The sequence below is a fragment of the Filicampus tigris genome, chromosome 16, assembly GCF_054856515.1.
Source record: "Filicampus tigris isolate MCC_2025a chromosome 16, RoL_Ftig_1.0, whole genome shotgun sequence".
Classification (NCBI taxonomy): Eukaryota; Metazoa; Chordata; class Actinopteri; order Syngnathiformes; family Syngnathidae; genus Filicampus; species Filicampus tigris.
In genome coordinates, this window is record NC_141232.1 from 17,736,751 (window position 1) to 17,755,050 (window position 18,300).

The 18,300-nt window shown below is 42.0% G+C and overlaps 1 protein-coding gene across 2 annotated transcripts in view; it reads right to left on the minus strand.

Moving 5' to 3' along the window:
• LOC147135049 (serine/threonine-protein phosphatase 4 catalytic subunit B) overlaps nucleotides 1–18,300 on the minus strand; it is a 60,044-nt gene that overhangs the window by 15,817 nt on the left and 25,927 nt on the right. For both annotated transcript variants that reach the window (XM_086055172.1, XM_086055171.1), the window contains exons 3-4: nucleotides 7,630–7,681; nucleotides 7,499–7,549 (exon numbers count right to left, since the gene is read on the minus strand). In XM_086055172.1, coding sequence (XP_085911298.1) covers nucleotides 7,499–7,549; nucleotides 7,630–7,681 — 103 coding nt within the window. The remainder of the gene's footprint in view (nucleotides 1–7,498; nucleotides 7,550–7,629; nucleotides 7,682–18,300) is intronic.

Here is an 18,300-nt window from a genome sequence, read left to right on the forward strand (position 1 = left end):
AAACTTGCTATATACCAATTTAGGAGCAAAAACGGGGAGGAGAACTCGCCGGAAAAAGCTGATGCTAACAAGCCTGCTGAACCCACAGCGGATAGCGCTAGCAAAGGCGCTGTAACTGCGACGAAAAACATAGCGGAGATGTTACAAACTGTCGTCCAGTCAAACCTAGATATACGGGAGGACATTTAACAGATGAGGATGGATGTGAAGGAGTTTAAAGGCCAAATAAATGAATCATTTACGAGACTGGAAACTTCACTAGAAGGCGTGAGCGCACAACTGACAAAGCTGGAAAAGAAGGTTGTGGAAGCTGAGGAGTGTATAGTTACCACTGAAAAGACCTCCGATGCACACGGAAAAGCCATCAGCTTTCTGCTGCGCTGCAAAGCTGAACTTTTGGAAAGGTGCGAGGACCTTCAAAATCGTGCAAGAAGGCAAAACCTGATGTTGTACCAGGTTCCTGAGGGAAGCGAGGGGAGAGATATGCTGGCTTTTGTTAAAAAGCTACTACCGACGGTGTTGACTGCACTCTTGCTAACTGAGATGGACATTAAGATTGATCGGGCACACATGACCTCTATGTCAAAACCTAAGGAAAGTGATCCTCCTTGCTCTATCGTGATAAATTTTGCGGACTACAACGTGAAGGAACAGATCCTGCAGCAAGCATGGAAACAGCTTACAGTGAAGATGAACGAGAGGCAGATATACTTTGATAATGACTATTCCCCAGAGTTGCAGAGGAAACGCGACCAGGTCAGGTACGTCGTGAAACAGCTGAAGGAGAAAAATTTTAAGGCAAGGTGCTTGTACCCGGCGCGGCTGACGATGACCGTGGATTCTGAGGAGAAAACCTTCCAGACTGTGATGGATGCTGCACCGGTACTTAGGAGCTTGAATGTTCAGATCCGGATCGACGACCGGGATAAAGTGGAGAGGGAGCTGGCTAAACACAGATGGGAGAATCGGTAATCCAGGCGCGGCGGCCATAAAGTTAGATTTTTCACGGAGGAGGACTGTAGGTTTTTCTTCCCCTAAATTGACTGGACATATCATGGAAGAAGCAAGAGCTTTTACCCTTGTTTTGTGATCCCCTCGTCTTCTCAGTTAGCTCTGCTAAAGTTAAATGTTTTCATCATTGTCCTGCTGATGGGGGGGTTGTTGGACTACATATATATACAATATTATTTAGTTTTTGTTTTCATATTCATGCCGAGTATAGAATGTATCTACAGAATGTTATTGAGTCATTTTGGGTTGTAGTGTCAGCTACAATTGATTCAATACGAGTGGTTTACACTCAGCCAATGTAGAGCTGCAGTGGTCTACCTGACGGAGGCAGACTGCTTCATACTGTGACATTATCCTGGAGGGACTCCGCCACCCTCTGCCAGTTTTCACTCGGGGACTGGTCTTTGTTCAAGACAGACCTATTGAGGACTTGGAACCCAGTTTGATATGTTTGAGTTTTAATGTTCTTTATTGGAAACTGTTATTGTCTTCTGTTTTGTTTCGTGTTACTTCCTTGACAACCGATGGTGCGTTAGGTATTGATGACTGAAAAGGTGACTGAAAAGTATCTTGACATTAAGGATTGACGGATGGTTTGAATGTGGTTAATTACAATATCAAGGGTACAAGAAACCCATTTGAATGGAGCAGAACATTTGAAATTTAATTGATTGAATGATTGATTTATTGAACATATAAACAACATGAAAGACATGAGGAAAAAAACAAAACAAACAAAATCAAAGATCAATACTTATCTTAATTCAGTGAAGTTATATGTTCAAAGGGAGTAGGAAGAAGTAAAAAAAACTTGTCAAAAAAATGTAAAAAAAATTAAGGAGGGATTGAGTAGAACAAACATATGGTGCATCTCACGAAGGAGGGAGAAAATATGGAGTTGCTATTTTCGTCAGGAGGATTGTTTTTTTGTTTTTTTTTTAACTGTGAGAAGGTACTTAAAGACAGGGAAGGCGGGTACATTATGGTTATACAGTAGGTACAGTTGGGCAGAATAGGTTTGTTCACTTTGCTGAACATATACGCAACAAAAGAGGACTATCAATTTTTCTTTAACAATATGGCAGCAAAACTGGTGGATGAAGGGGAGGGAATAATAGTGGTTGTGGGTTATTATAATTGTGGATTGATTTCAAAGGTTAACCTGCTGGTAAGGGATGTCGAACTAGAAAATCTGTTGCAGTTTTTGGGAATGATGGATGGACTTGGCTTGATTGATGTGTGGCGATATCACCACCCCATCGACAGAGACTTCACATACAGTATAGGTCACAGGTATGTGGGAGTTATGCTTGACTTATGTTCATTATTTCAAAGGCTGATGTACATAAAATGATAGAGTGTGAAATAGAACCGATGACTCTGTCGGATCATAGCCGAGTCGTGTTGACAATAAAGCTCAAGAAAAACCAATTTCGATACTGGAGACTTAATGTCTCAACATTAAACAATCCTCAAATGCAAGGCTGAGTGAATATATGGATATAAATGATAATTGATGATAATGATAATGGAGGATCCACAATCTATTTTATGGGATGACACCAACGCTGTTATGAGGGGACACATCATTCAAATCACATCAGGATTATAAAAACAGAGGCAAAACGACTTGCATTGTTGTTATCCTTTCGGCTTTCCCCCTCAGGGGTCGCCACAGCAAATCAATTGCACTGGAGGCTGGAATTAAGAGGCTGGAAAAAGTACACAAAACGTTGGGATGCCGGGACACATTAGATTTGTTAAATCAAGAGAAGGAAAAGCTGGACAAATTACTTACATACAAGGCAGAGGGAATGCTCCGATTCGTGAAAAGAAATTATTATGAGAAGGGGAATAAAGCAAGTAAACTATTGGCTTTTCAGTTAAGGAAAACCCAATCGAATCGGGTGGTACCCAAAATTAACACACATAAATGCAAAGTAACCCGCCGCGACTAAAGACACAGCAATGAAGACGCTAATGTAGTGTGCCATCGCAAAGCTTTTCGACAAAACTAAACTCGAGGAACAGCCCACGTATGAGCAAGTCTACGACTGACTTATGTTCTTGCAAAGTGAATAGTGATGAATTGCAGGCTGATCAACAAAGTGGAAGACAAGGCATTAATTGAGGTGTTGCAAAGAGCGTCTAATGACCCATCATACAAACCACCGTGCAGGACTGCAGTGATGACTAAAATCAGCAAGATGTATGGTGGTGAAAAGAAAAGCAAATTTGATGTTTTGGTGAGGGATTCAAACAAATGTATTGCTATAACCGCAGATCACTGGACTTCAACTCACAACCACCATTATTTTGGGGTGACTGGATACTTTATTGATGGTGAATGGAACTTCAACTAATCTTGCATGTCATGTCTGAAACGTCTGTGGACTGCATCTAGAAGGGTGGCTTTCATAGTTTGAATACCATGACCATCTTCACTCTCTTTTGAGAGAAACCGTTTCAGGACATGGACAAAAAGGAATGACACCAGCTGCGGTAGCAGAGGCGGTACTCGCGTTAGTTGTTTACTCTTCAAATGGAGTCAGAACTTTTGAGGCCTTCTCCAACATCCCCCACTGATTTGCTGTTAGAGTGGCTGGCAGGGTGTTTGCTTTAGATAAATATGCATGCAGTGGTCATTTATTATGAGTGAGGCTGTCAATCATGTGCTTGGTACTACTCAATCGTGTCCGGACATCCTGCTGTAGACATTTTGGTGTGACGTTCAGTTCCATTTGCAGGTCCTCGAGGGTTAAATAAGCCTTTGGGGAATGTTTGATGTGGCACACTATTTTCTTCCATTGACAAGTGCCTCACTTAAAGCTCGCGGTGGCAGGAGTCCTTCATGTACTACAAGCTGAAGGCTGTGCGCAAAATATCCTAAACTTAGCACACCTAGCTGATCCATAACCTTTTTCATATTAGGAACATTGTCTCTTAGTACAGAAAGTATCTTCTTTTTTATCAATATTCCATTCATTCAGCATCTTCTCCATGGCGTTGCTGATTGCATTAGCGCTGTGTGAACCTCTGAACTCGTGTGCATGTAACACTGCTCTACTCAGCCTCTGAGCTCTTCTGAAAATCCTCATGCTGTTGTGACGTTTATTTCAAATGTGTGAGGAGGTTTGTCATATTAAACTTCCCGAGTCTGGAATGGACTGCTTGTATATAGTAAATGGTAATGGCTAAGGAACATTATTAATATCGGAGATTTTGGATACATTCCGATAAAATCCGATAGCCTACAGTTTTTTGGGGTGTTATCCGACCGATATCCGATAGAATTATCGGATCGGGACACCCCAACCGGGAAACATGACTTATTCTGTTGTGTGAATGGCAACAGAGGAATACACAGGTTGGTTGCAACTTTTGCCATCCAAGTGAAGAGAAGTTATTTGTTTTGCCTGCCATTATATGTCACTGACATAGATAGAAACCAATAATTTGAATAATAGTAATTCGAAATAATGTGAATATACACTTTCACATTTAACTAGCAACATTTTTTTAAATCAAGGCATACCGAACTGAAAACCGTGAGCAAGAAATAAATACAAATAAAGAGAAAAAAATAGAGCGAGAGAGAACAAAGCAGTGTTACCGTATTTTCACGAAAAATGTTGTCCAAAATAGACAAGGTGTGTGCACAGAGTTCCAAAATCTGTAAATGTTGTTGTGTGTCTTTGATGAGCACTCCGCTTGACTGACTGGGACCATCGTCTGCCGACACGCTGCTTATATAGAGGAAAGGCGGACGTGAGTGAGGACATTAAAGGGGGGAGGGTGGGCGTGAAAGAGGATACTAAAGGCACACCCCCAGTAGGTAAATAGTGTCGGTATGTGCATTGTGCAAAATATTGAAAATGGCACATACGAAAAGACGCGCTTACAAAGCACAGTTTTACTTGCAAGCTATCAGTTATGCAGTTGGAACATCGGAATCGAGCAGCCGCGAGAGAATTCAAGCTCAACAAATCCATGGTTCGCAAGTAGAGGAAGCAACTTGAGCAATGAATTCAGGATCAAAGAACAGCCGGGAGAAACTTCTCTACAGTCACAAGACTGAGGGTAATAATGCTTGCAGAAGAAATGAAAATTGAACATTTTCAAGGAGGTCAGTCTTGGTGCTTTCTTTTTTTCGTTTTTGCTCCCTCGTCTAGGAAACATTCACAGTCAAATGATGCCGTGCATGTTAGACGTGCTACAGTATCTGCAACAGAGCCGCCAATCTCATGTAGCAATGTCGGCACACAACTTTGGGACTCCTCCACGTACCTTTCCCCATTGGCGATTTTAACAGGAAAGCCAGAATGTTCCCAAACAGGAGAGCGCAGTGTACGCGGGGACCTTCGAGCTCTGGCTATCTGTTTTGTGCCGCTACTCTCGTCTCCCGCAAGCAAACAGTCAGCGTCCGTGGGGTAAGCTTGCGCTAACAAGTGGACCGAACCGAACGCAAGTGGACCGAACCGAACATGCCATACCGAAACGTATTAATACACCCGAGTGTACCGTTACACCCCTAGTGTCTGTGTGTGTAATTTATATGTGGACCTTGTAATATTCTTAGAGTTTATATTTGCACTGAAGTGCACACGAATTTGATTGGCTCAGATGACGGGTTATGCTGTGCTATGCTGTAGGTCAGGCGTGCCCACGCTTTTTCAGCCTGCGAGCTACTGATAAAATAAGTCCAAATGAGCTACCTACTTTATTTATTTATTTATTTTACAATACACTTGGAATTCGCCATACTGTATGTACAATATATACAGTACTGGAGTACTTAGCATAACTGCAGTGAGGTATGCAACAGGCCTACGACAGGCAGCTATATCAATAGCATAAAACTGGGAACGCTAGCAGTGCGTTAATGCCATGAGAGCTACCGACACTCCCTTCGTGAGCGACTGGTAGCTCACGATCTACTTAATGGGCACCCCTGCTGTAGGTGGTATCAGCACGTTGTGTGTTCCTCCTTTAAACTGGCTATCACAAAACAAGACAGCCCTCTTCTCTACTCATCCTCAGTCGCTGAGGCAAACCAATTTATTCACATTTCTGAGATTTAAAGCTGCCATCTTCTTTCCAAATGCTTCTTTATACTCCCGCGGGCGACACGCGTCCGCTCTGCTGCTCACTGCACTTCTGAGTGGGATTATGCATGGGCGGTCATTCTGCGCATGCGTTAAATGCGTCAAATTTTTTGACGTGATCAATTAAAAAATTGAATTAGTGCCAGATAATGCGGTAAATTTGACAGCACTAACAGAAACTGCCACCTATGGTGATTTTTAAGAGGAAGATGCTTAAAGAAAGGTTTCCAGCCGGAGTCAACATCAAGGCCAGCCAAAAGAGCTGGATGGATGAGGAGAAAATGAGCGAGTGGCTGACTGCGGTGTACGTTAGGAGACCGGATGGTTTTTTCCACGTGTCACTGTCCCTGTTGATCTGTGACTCCATGTGCGCCCATCTCACAGCTGCTGTGAAAAACCAAGTGCAGCAAATGAACTAGGAGATTGCCATCATTCCAGGAGGCTTGACGAAGGAACCCTAACCGCTGGACATGGATGTAAAAAGGGCATTCAAAGTGAAGTTGCGAGCGGCGTGGGAGCGATAGATAACAGATGGCAAATACATCTTTCCAAAGACTCGGAGGCAGCACCAGGCGAGTTAGGCCACAATTTGTGAATGGATTATGGATGCTTGGGCTAATGTGTCTGCTTACACTGTTGTGCGAGCTTTTGCAAAAGCCGACCGGCATCATTTCTTAGGAGCCGCACAGAAACGAGACTGACTCGGACAATGACGAGAAGGAACCTGCCGTGTTTGAAGAGAACTTGCCATGCTGTTAAATTTGGATACAGAAGATGAGGACTTTGATGGGTTAGTGGATAAGGATTGATCAAAAAATAACCTGAGTACATTGTTAAATACTTCAGTTAAGTACAACCGAACTCAGTTTTGCTCCCGCTGTTTCTAAAAACATACGTTAGCATGCATACTGGCGTATGTTTTAGCGTGCATGCAGGCTACCGTATGTTTTAAGCTAGTGCACTTTACCGTGCCTGCGACCAATAATATGGTGCGCCGTAAATGCGTTAAATACAGGAATAGCACCAGTAACGGAGCAACGCCTTTTAATACGGTGCGCCGTATGGTCACGAAAATACAGTCATTCTAGTATTAGTTTTGGTGTTTTTCGAAAGAAAAAAGAACATATCAGAATTCTGTTTAAGTACCGGATAGATTAGCAGTATCATCGATGCCAATACCTCGTCAACTGTGCAGTAGAATAAACGAAGCTTCAGCTATCGTGTGATCACGTTGTCCTGAATTGCGATTTCAATTAAAAAAGTATAAATCGTTCAGACCAACATGAAAAAACATGCATCACTTAACAAGATAATCCAATAGACATTTACAGGATATAAAATGAAAATCATTTTGAATGGAAAAAGGTCTCGAAATAACTTACTCTAAAAAGCTCCTTCAAGTCGTAGAACTGACCATGTATATCACCACAAACCTGTAAAAAGGATAATCATCATCACTAATCAAAATGTTATAACATATGGCCGACATGAGAAACACAAAAATTACACTTACTGTTACTGGAGAATCAACTCTCTGGACATTGCTTTCTTCAACCAGGATCTCTCTGACAATGCAAATAAAAGCAACATGGGTTCAATTGACAGTTGAAACTAGGTGATGGGTAGGCAGTTTCAACAGATAAGTACTAACTAGAGATAGGCTGATAAGTTTTTTTTCAGGGCCGATACCGGTGTCAATTATTAGTAGTCAAGGAAGCCAATAACCGATATTTGGAGCCGATATTCATTTTCAGTAAAAATGGAAAATATTGGCTTAAAAAAAATAAACATAAAAAATTAAGACTATGAGCTTTGTTTAATCATCTTTAAGCATATGTTTATTTAACATTTTTTCAGATTTGCATTGTGAGTGAATTTTATTATTCTTAATATTTATAATTATTTTTGTAATATTTATAATATAATAAAAAGGGAACTCCCAGGGTCATCGACATGACTTTAAAAGTTAAATGAAAACTTAAACAATAACTCCCCATAGTTTTCTGCACCAAATAAAGTCCTCCAAAATTTCAAAGACAGAAAGAAATGTTACATTTTCACTTATCTTTGTTTTGATTTCAAACAAAAACAAAAGATGCGGCTGTTCCTAGGGTCAGAACAATATCTTATGAAGTTAACTGAATATTACCGTATTTTCCGGACTATAAGCCGCTACTTTTTCCCTAGGTTTTGAGCCATGCGGCTTATAGTCCGATGCGGCTATTCTGTGGAATTTTCTTCCACCGCTCGGGGCGCTCCAAACGGAATTACAGTACAATTCAATACAATACATTTGCTGGATGTGACTGCAGGTGGAGGAGTTCAACAGGCGAGGGCGCTATGCACTAGGTTACTGCATTAGGTATTGTAATTCTTTGATTTTATGTTTTCCGAGAGGTCCATGAAGTGCACATGAATGCGATTGGCTCATGTTACTTCTGTTGTTTCGATGTGAAATGCTATTGTTGATTTAGTACAGTTGGCAGCACGTCGTGTGTTAGTTTGGCTGACTTTATTAAGATAAAACAAGATGTATGTAGGTAGGGATGTAACGGTACCCTAAATCACATTTTGTTTTGGTTCGGTTTCTTGGAAACTTCAGTTTGGTATATTTTCGGGCCCAAAAAAAAAAAAAAGTTTTTTTTTAATATGTTCATTTTGAAAAGATGACAAGTAAACGGTATATTCTTTAGAAAAAATAAAAGTGAACTATAGTCTAAGAAATTACACCAGAATAAAAATACACTAACAATAAAGATCACTTAATTTTGTAAATTATTAAGACACTGAAATCTTTAAACAATTAGCAGCAACAGCTGTGTTAAGTATTCAAGTTAAAAGTTGTCATTACAGTACATATACACTTTTTGTGATGAAAAAAATTCAATGAGTTACAATTATTGCTAACTATATTAAAACTCTTTATAGTGAAATACAGTAACTTTAAGTCTATAAAATTATCTACACTTTTTAGGCATTAAAATCTTTGAATGTGCAACAGCATATTGTAACGAACTGGTTTATCTGTGTTCTGGCCGGATTTGTGTTTTGCTGAGTTGTGATGTTTCCGAGGTTCATGAAATACGTCTAGTATGTCCGACACAATTTCATAATCCATCATCAATGATTATATTACGTCGACAAGGGTCCAGTAAAAGTATTCTAGTAATATAGTTAGTCCACAACAAGCCTGACATCCATAAAGCCACGTTATTAGCTGCTGCAACCGTTACAGGTTGCTATCAGATACATATACATATGTACATATTTTCCATTGTAGATTGAGTTTCGACGGATTTAGACAGACAAGCTTTCAAAACATAGGCTGGACCTTCGTTTGATTGATTGCTTACTTGATCCAATAAACTAATGTTTCCTTGTCAGAGTTCAACAACAGCCAATGAACATATTCCATGCGTGAATAGTACCACCGCTGCATATGGATGATTCGTCAGTTTGCAGTCACAACCAAACTTGCTAAGATGGCGATTGACGCATTCAACGGCCAATGAAATTCTTAAAAAAAAAACATGGAAACTGTTTTCAACCAAAACACCGGGCGAACACACACTTTCCAAGCCCAGCGACATCAGGGCTGTGCGTCAGAGCGCACGTCATATCGCGTCACCTTTGATTTTTCTGCGTTTTTTTTTTAAATCCGGATGTAGGATGTGATAGTGCCAAATCTTACTTTTCATTACAACTCATGATTGTTGAAGCATTCCACAATTGCAGCCTTTTCTCCTTCGTATGTGGTTGCAATGGGACCACCCAAATGGCACACTTTTGGTTCGCCTGGACATCCCCTTAGTAAAACTGTAAAATGCTCATTTTCTTTCGTATCATTGTCAAATTTGAAATGGAATTGGAGGAGCCTTTGAGCTGTAATCCCGTTGTGTTATTTTAGTCCACCACCTAATACAACATTTTTAGGCAGATTTTTGGAAAAGAAAAAACATAGGCGGACATAAAATCCGCCTTCTCTTATGTATTCAAACTTCCATAATTCAGTGCCAGTCGCACTTAAAAAGATTCTGACAGTTGAGGAGAAACATTCAAAGTATTATCTTCAAAAAGAGACCAAAACTATGCTGATACTCCAAGCGGTTAAAGTACAGCTTCAGTTTTACTTTTGGTGCACCTTTTTAGGAGTTCAGGTAAAAATACCAGGGGGGTGGCAAGGGTTTTTTAATACACCCACGTGTACCGTTACACCCCTAATAGATGGTGGAGTCTGGTGGACATTAGCTGACCAACTGGAGTGGCAGCGAAATGACGATTAGTACTGTTTATTTTCTCTTGGTTCTGTTCTGTTTTAATCAGCAACATTGCCGCAGTGTTAAAAGGCACTGTTTGGAAAGAATCTGCTCAGGTACATACATGTACATTTACAGTTCATAATTTTTCTGTAAATGCAGTAAATATAAAAGTTTTCAACATAGATAGGTGGGGCTCATATAAAGGTGCGGCTTATATACGTTTTTCCCCCCAAATTAAAAAAAAAAAATAGAGCGGGTGCGGCTTATATGACGGTACGGCTCATAGCCCGGAAAATACGGTAAATAAATACAGTGGGTACGGAAAGTATTCAGACCCCTTGACATTTTTCACTTTCTGTGTCATTGCAGCCATTTGCCAAAATCAAAAACGTTTTATTTCTCATTAATGTACACTCAGCACCCCATCTTGACAGAAAAAAACAGAAATTTATGAAAAATAAACTAAAATATCGGCCGACCATTCAGCTTCAAGTTGCTTAAATTTTTCACGGCATTTGAAACCAGTCACCTTGTCGTTGTTTGCATGTTTCGTCTGGTAGCGACTCTCGATATTGAATTTCTTCAAAACAGCCACATTATCTTAGCGAACTCGGCAGACACAGTTGTTTTTCAGTGAAAAAATACGGCAATTTCCATTTGTCCTGGAAGCAACGGCCCTCTTGGTCAGCTATCTTTTTCTTCACTACAGTCTCTATTTTAGAAAAGGGCTGCAAACGGCCACACAAAAGGTCATGCAGCAAGGTGTTCACTCTGACACATAACACGACTTTGAGAGTGGTGTTTTTGGAGAGGCAGTGCGCGCTCAGAGTGCATTTCCGAAAGCACGCGAGGCAAGCCACAGGCCTGATGACATCTGGTAGTGAAAAAAAATAATAAAAAATAAATATATATATATATATATATATATATAATATATATACATTATATACATATATTATATACATATATATATATATATATATATATTTTTTTTTTTTTTACATGTGCATTTTGTACTGTGGTCAACACTATTGACAGGCCACTCATTATTAATTTTATGCCAGAGGCTGGTAGAAATTTGAACACGGGTCGCATTTGGCCCCCGGGCTGGACTTTGGATATGACTGCAGTAAATAGTAGGGTTGTGCACCGGGAATCGGGAACCAAGTGGAACCGGGACTAATACTTTGGTTCTCCCAGAATCGTTCAGGTTTTAAAATGTTGGTGCTACATTTCCATTCCTAATCCATCTCAAGGAAGAAGCCGCCCAAAAAGACTAAGTAACAATAGTGTGCGCACTGCGCGGATCAATCAACAGACACGAGCGTAGTACAACCAATAGGAAATTTGTGTGCGCACCGCACCGGCGAGCAGCTAGCGCCGAGTCGGCCGACATCACACAGACAGCAAGGAGGACTACATGACACTACAGGTGTGATAATCGTGGATGTTCGACACAGGTCAGAAGTGTGGCTACGCGTCATGAAAAAAATAAATAAATATATGAATTTAAAAAAGACCAAGCTGCTCAGTGCTAGCAGTGAACAATTTTAGGAAAAAATTGTATTGCGATTTTTCTAGAATAAGAATGCCTTTATTGATCCTACAGTGGGGAAATTTTCATTGTTACAGCAGCTAAGATATAGGTTACACAGGGACAGCGGCATAATGTAGCCATTAATGTATAACATCGACGGCAAACATTCAGGATCAAACCTATGTAAATATACGCAGTAACATGTGTATATACACATGTATATACACACCAACATACATCTACATAAAAAGTATGAGGAACACTCATTTTGGCCTGTACATAGTACAGAGGAAAAATACTCTAAGTAAGTGACAGTGCTGCAGTACTGTAGTGAAATGTAAGGAACAGCATTGGATAAAAATAAAGCTAGACTAACAGTAGTGGGGAATGTTGAGTATTGCACGGTATTACAGTAGTGGGGAATATTGGGTATTGCACGGTATTACAATAGTGGGGAATATTGGGTATTGCACGATATGAGCTCAGGTGCAGGACTGCACAATTGCACTAATGTTCGCCAGTTTGTAGAGACTACAAAATGTTCTTGTTAAAGAGTCTGACAGCAGCAGGCAAGAACAAACGGCGGAATCTCTCCTTTGCACAGCGAGGGTGTAACAGTCTGTCACTGAAGGTGCTGTGGAGTGCTGTTAGGGTTCCCTGGAGGGGGTGGTCCGGGTTGTCCAGCATTGATGACAGCTTGGCCAACATCCTCCTGTCCCCCACCGAGTCCAGAGTCCAGGGAGCAGCCCAGGACAGAGCCCTCCTGACCAGTTTGTCCAGCCGCTTCTTGTCCCGGGCCGAGACGCCGCCTGCCCAGGTGACCACTCCCTGGAAGATGACCGATGCAACCACCGAGTCATAAAAGTTCCTGAGGAGTGTCCCCTGAATACCAAAAGACCTCAGTCTCCTGAGTAGGAAGAGTCTGCTCTGACTCTTCCTGCAGAGGGCGTCTGTGTTGTCGCACCAGTCCAGTTAATTGTTCAGATGAACACCCAGGAACTTGTAAGTTGAGACTCTCTCAACATCTGTTCCCCGGATATTCACTGGTGCAGGTGAAGAGTGCTGGCGCCTACCGAAATCCACCACCATTTCTTTGGATTTCCCCGCATTGATCAGGAGGCGGTTCTGCTGGCACCAGTCCACAAATCCCTGAGTAAGTTCTCTGTACTCCCGATCATCTCCGCCTGTGATGAGGCTGACAATCGCAGAGTCGTCAGAGAACTTCTGCAGGTGACAGGTAGGGGTGTTGTAGTTGAAGTCCAAGGTGTAGAGGGTGAACAGGAAGGGAGCCAAGACAGTTCCCTGTGGGGCCCCCGTGCTACAGAGGAGCACGTAAGACACACAGTCCTGTGTCCTCACATGCTGCGGCCGGTTTGTGAGGTAATCCTGGATCCATGTGGTGAGGTGGTGGGCCACCCCCGCCCGCTCCAGCTTGTCTCCCAGTAGGGTGGGCTGGATGGTGTTGAAAGCACTGGAGAAATCAAGGAACATGATCCTCACAGTGCTCCCCGCCTTCTCCAGGTGGGAGAGTGAACTGTGGAGGAGGTAGATGATGGCATCATCCACACTGATGCCAGGCTGATATGCGAACTGGAGTGGGTCCATTGAGGAGCTCACCAGGGGGCGCAGGTGGACAAGGACCAGTCTCTCCAGGGTCTTCATCAGGTGAGACGTCAGCGCCACGGGTCTGAAGCTGTTGAGCGCCTTCGGGTGGGGGGTCTTTGGCACCGGGACCAGGCAGGATGTTTTCCATAGCTGGGGGACCCCACCCAGCTTCAGGCTCAGGTTGAACATGTGCTGGACAATTCCACACAGCTGGTCTGCGCAGGATTTGAGGAGCTGGGGGCTGATGCCATCTGGACCCGCTGCCTTCCTCGCCTTCATCTTCTTCAGCTGGTTCCTCACCTGAGATGTTGTGAAGGCCAAGAATGGGCAGGAGGGAGTGGTGGCTATCTGGTGTAGCTGGGAGCTGGAGACTGTGGAGAAAGTAGGTGGAGGCTGCAGCAGGAGACACTGAGTGAGGGCAGGCATCTGATCGAACCTATTGAAAAAGAAGTTCAGCTCATTTGCCCACTGCAGGTCGCCCCCAGTCCGGGTCTTGGGTTGTCCGTGGCCTGAGATGGTCTTCAGGCCCCTCCGGACTCCCATGGCGTTATTCTGCAGCAGCTGCTCCTCCATCCTCTTCCTGTAGGACCTTTTCCCCTCTCTGATCCTCCTCCTCAGCTGGCGCTGCACAGTCTTCCGCTCCTCTATGTTGCCTGAAAAGCCCTCCTCTTCTCCTTCAGGAGAGCCTTTATGTCTGGTGTGATCCAGGGTTTGTTGTTGGAGAAACACCTTACTTTCCTGGTGGGTATGGTGTTCTCCATGCAGAAATTTATATAGTCTGTAGCAGTGTCCGTTAGACTACTAATGCCTTCCCCGTGAGCATCGCTGAATACTTCCCACACAGTTGTGCTGAAGCAGTCCTTTAAGGCCTCCTCGGCCTCTCCAGACCATCTCTGAACCGTGTGAATGAAGGCAGAGAGGAGGAAGGGGAGGCATGATTAAAGTCACCAGAGATGAGTATCAGGGCATTTGGGTGCTGTGTTTGTAGCCTGCTCACTGCTGCAGTCAAGACATCACAGGCTGTGTCGCTGCTGGCAGCTGGTGGGACGTAGACGGTCACCGCGATCACATGACTAAACTCTCGCGGGATGTAGAATGGCCTCATGCCAACAGCTAGCAGCTCAATATCCCTGCTGCAAAGCTGCTCCTTAATCGTGACGTGCCCAGGATTACACCATCTATCGTTCACAAACACAGCCAGCCCTCCTCCTTTCTTCTTTCCACTCTCCAGCGTCCTGTCCACGCGTATGATTTGGAAGCCGTCCAATTCTACGACCGCGTTCGGCGTTAGCGCTGTTAGCCACGACTCCGTGAATAGCATCAGGCTAGCCACCCGGAAGTCCCTCTCATGCCGGGTAAGCGCCGCTAGCTCGTCCATCTTGTTGGGGAGCGATCTAACATTCCCCATGATAACAGACGGGAGGACGGGATGGTATCGTCTCCTCCTTTCCCGGCGTTTAATCCCCGCACGAGATCCCTGTCTCTTCCTCCTCAGCTCACGGGAGATATCGGGTCTCGCCCCGGGAGCCGGCGCGGGGTTAGCACGGAGTGCTAACAGCTGATTCCGGCTGTAAACAACATGTTTATATGATAGAAAATGCAAATATGATAGAAAATGACATCATACCATCAAATACATGAAAACTAAGGCTATACAATTAATCGAAATTCGATTTGAATTACGATTTCGATTATTACACTCCACGATTACAAAATTGACATAATCGTAGGAAAACAATTATTAATACTAATTTTGAGTTGTTTTGAGGCATGCGCACACGAGGTAGTCTGCCGCACTGCCCTCTCCAAGCTAGCTAGCTAGCTAGTCAGCCCGCAACCCACAACCCACAAGTCACACTGCACACGCTCCCACTCAACGTTATTACAGAGTAACAGACCTAAAAATGGCTCAAGGCCCGCCACAGGAACGACTTGTAAACAAGCAAGGTAAGTCGAAATCGCTTATTTGGTTACATTTTGGGTTTGCCGTGGAAGACGGCGAGCAAAGACGTATAAAGTGCAAGTTGTCTCTCCATCCACCAGCACCACAATAAATCTATTCAACCGTCGTTTGGTTTACAATGATGTTATGATACACCAAAGCAAGAAAACACAGTTTTCTTGAGTTAGATTTGGCGTCGTCCGCAACGCAAATCTCAGGAGTTGAAACACTGTACGCAGAAAACCCCACCAAGCAACATCGAAGAGACACAAAAAGATAACAGAATCTATTGCCCGGACAAGGCTTCCAAATGTTTAGGGCACAGACTCCACTTCGCAATCGGCACGAGGGATTTATTTCAAATAACATATCTTATGCAAATATACACTACTTTACTAGCACAAAAATAGAAACCATGCTAAACATTATTACTGTGACTTAGGTTAAATTTCTTGTGTAGTCTATAATATGAAGTCACATTTTTTTGTGTTCATTTTCGTTTCAAATTGCTTCAAATGCAATTTACAAACATATTATTGGTCATTATATTGTAATACAGTTTATATATGGCCTACTGTTATTTAGAAGTATTGTATAGATTACGTACTAGTATGTAACAGTCAACATTTAAATTAGTTTGACCCAATCAGCATATTACATTTATAATTTATCAGAAGCAAATTAACTTTGTTTACTCTATGTGAATATTACTTTAAATACAAAACAAAAAAGGCTCCAGACAAAGGTCTAAATGTATAGATGAATAGCAAGTCTGTTATTCTGTCAAAATTGGCATTTTACTCCAAGCAGTTTACTACTTCGGCAATTTATAAGTGATTTCAATTATTACCAAAGTAATCATGATTAATGTTTTATTCATAATCGCGCAGCCCAAATGAAAACTATTACTTTAACAATGCAAGTACACTAAAAAGGTTTGGTGAGGGAGGCCTTTTTCAAGGTTTTCAAAAGGGTTACAAGTAAGGCAAAACCTAGTGTAATACGCGCCATGTATAAATATTAGGGCTGCAACGGTACACGTGGGTGTATTAATACGTTTCGGTATGGCATGTTCGGTTCGGTCCAATTGCGTTTGGTTCAGTCCATTTTATAGCGCGAGTTTACGCACGGGCGCTATTGACTGTTGCAGGAGAGGAGGGCGGCGGCACTTAAGAGGAACCAGAACGCCAGAAGCCGCGATAAATCATAAATGCATGGATAAATGGCATTATAATGGCATTATAAAGGCATACGCAAACAAGCCAGAGCTCGAAGGTCCCCCGTACACTGCGGTCTCCTGTTTGGGAACATTCTAGCTTTCCTGTTATACAGTTAGCAATAATTGTAACGGTTATTGTATGTATATTTTTTTCATCACAATAAGTGTATATGTACTGTAATGACAATGAATTGTAAAAGGATGCCAAAAATAGTGAAGGGAAGCATACAGTATACTTATGCAAACGTTGATATGAGGTAGTGAAATTTGTGCTGAGTCATAGTTAAGTGATCACAAAATGGCAGACCATCTTAAAATGGTGGCACAGTGCCCGATAAAAAAACAAAAAAAAACCAAAAAAAAACACAGAGGCCGTGATAGGCCCTCCGTCCTTGTGTATGTTTCGCTCCAAACAAACCGTCTCCAAACCCCAGTTTGTCTCTTTTCCTGACTCCCTGTTCCCCTTCAGTTGATAAGAAGGGTTTGGTCTACAACTTTTGTTTTGCTGCTCACTTTTGGTATGTTATTGTTAAGTTGACTCTTCATATTGTGTTGCATGAAGTTACATTTTCAGGGTTCCATTGGCATGAATAAAGGCCAATAAAGGAGTTTATGTTCCCCATAAGCAATCCATGAGCCTTGCTCGGGTCGGAGTGTCATTCTTGATGTGTGACCTGGGAAGGACTTCCAGTAACGTAAGCACTGGCCACCCAAATCTCCTGATAAGACCTGGTCAATTTTAAGTATTCATTATTTCGATAGAAAAATTCATGTAAATATCCACTCAAATTATTAAAAGCATTTCTCGGTTTTATTGTTTTTTCTTCTTGCTTATCCAACACAAAAACTCTCTCTCTCTCTTTCCCCCCCTAATGTGTGTACAAGCAAGTTTGGACACTATAATTTGAAACTTCGGTGGCCATAAGATTATGAGGAAGATAAATATTGCCTTATTAAAAAGAGTAAATTTAAAAAAGTAAATATTCAAAATATTGTATGCGAAGCAGAAATGGCATGATTAATAAGTAGCGAATGTGAATATTTGATACGAGCTGGTAATAAAGTGTAACCGCAGGAGCTTGGTTGCGCTAGAAGAGAGTTCTTTGATGTGCTGCATTAGGGACCGCAGGGAACAGGTGTGAATATTTGGACATGGCGTCCTATTGTATTAATTCAACCGTTGCAAACGCGCGGGGAAAGTGTGTTGTTCAAGTATATTGTATTGCATTGTATATGTATTGTTGTCTAGGAATGTGTTTACCTGATATTTAAAGTTTAAATATAAGTGTGATGGAGACTTATTCAATATTGTAGTAGTAATTTATCTTTCAGTTGTATACATAATAGGGGAAAATGTATATCCAAAAACTATTGTGAACACCAATTGACAAAAAGTTTAATATAGGTTGAAGCGCCAGGTTTAGTATTGCTTATCCTACATGTCCCAGAAATCAACTCAAATTTAATAGAACAAAAGAAATAAATAATTTGCAAATGCGCTATATAAATAAAATTGTAATGTATTGTATCCACATTATTGATAAATGTTCTACATTTGTCAGTGGCACTTTGTAAGCATGAACTACTTTCCATTGCACTTTTCTTAAACCCCAATAAACAAC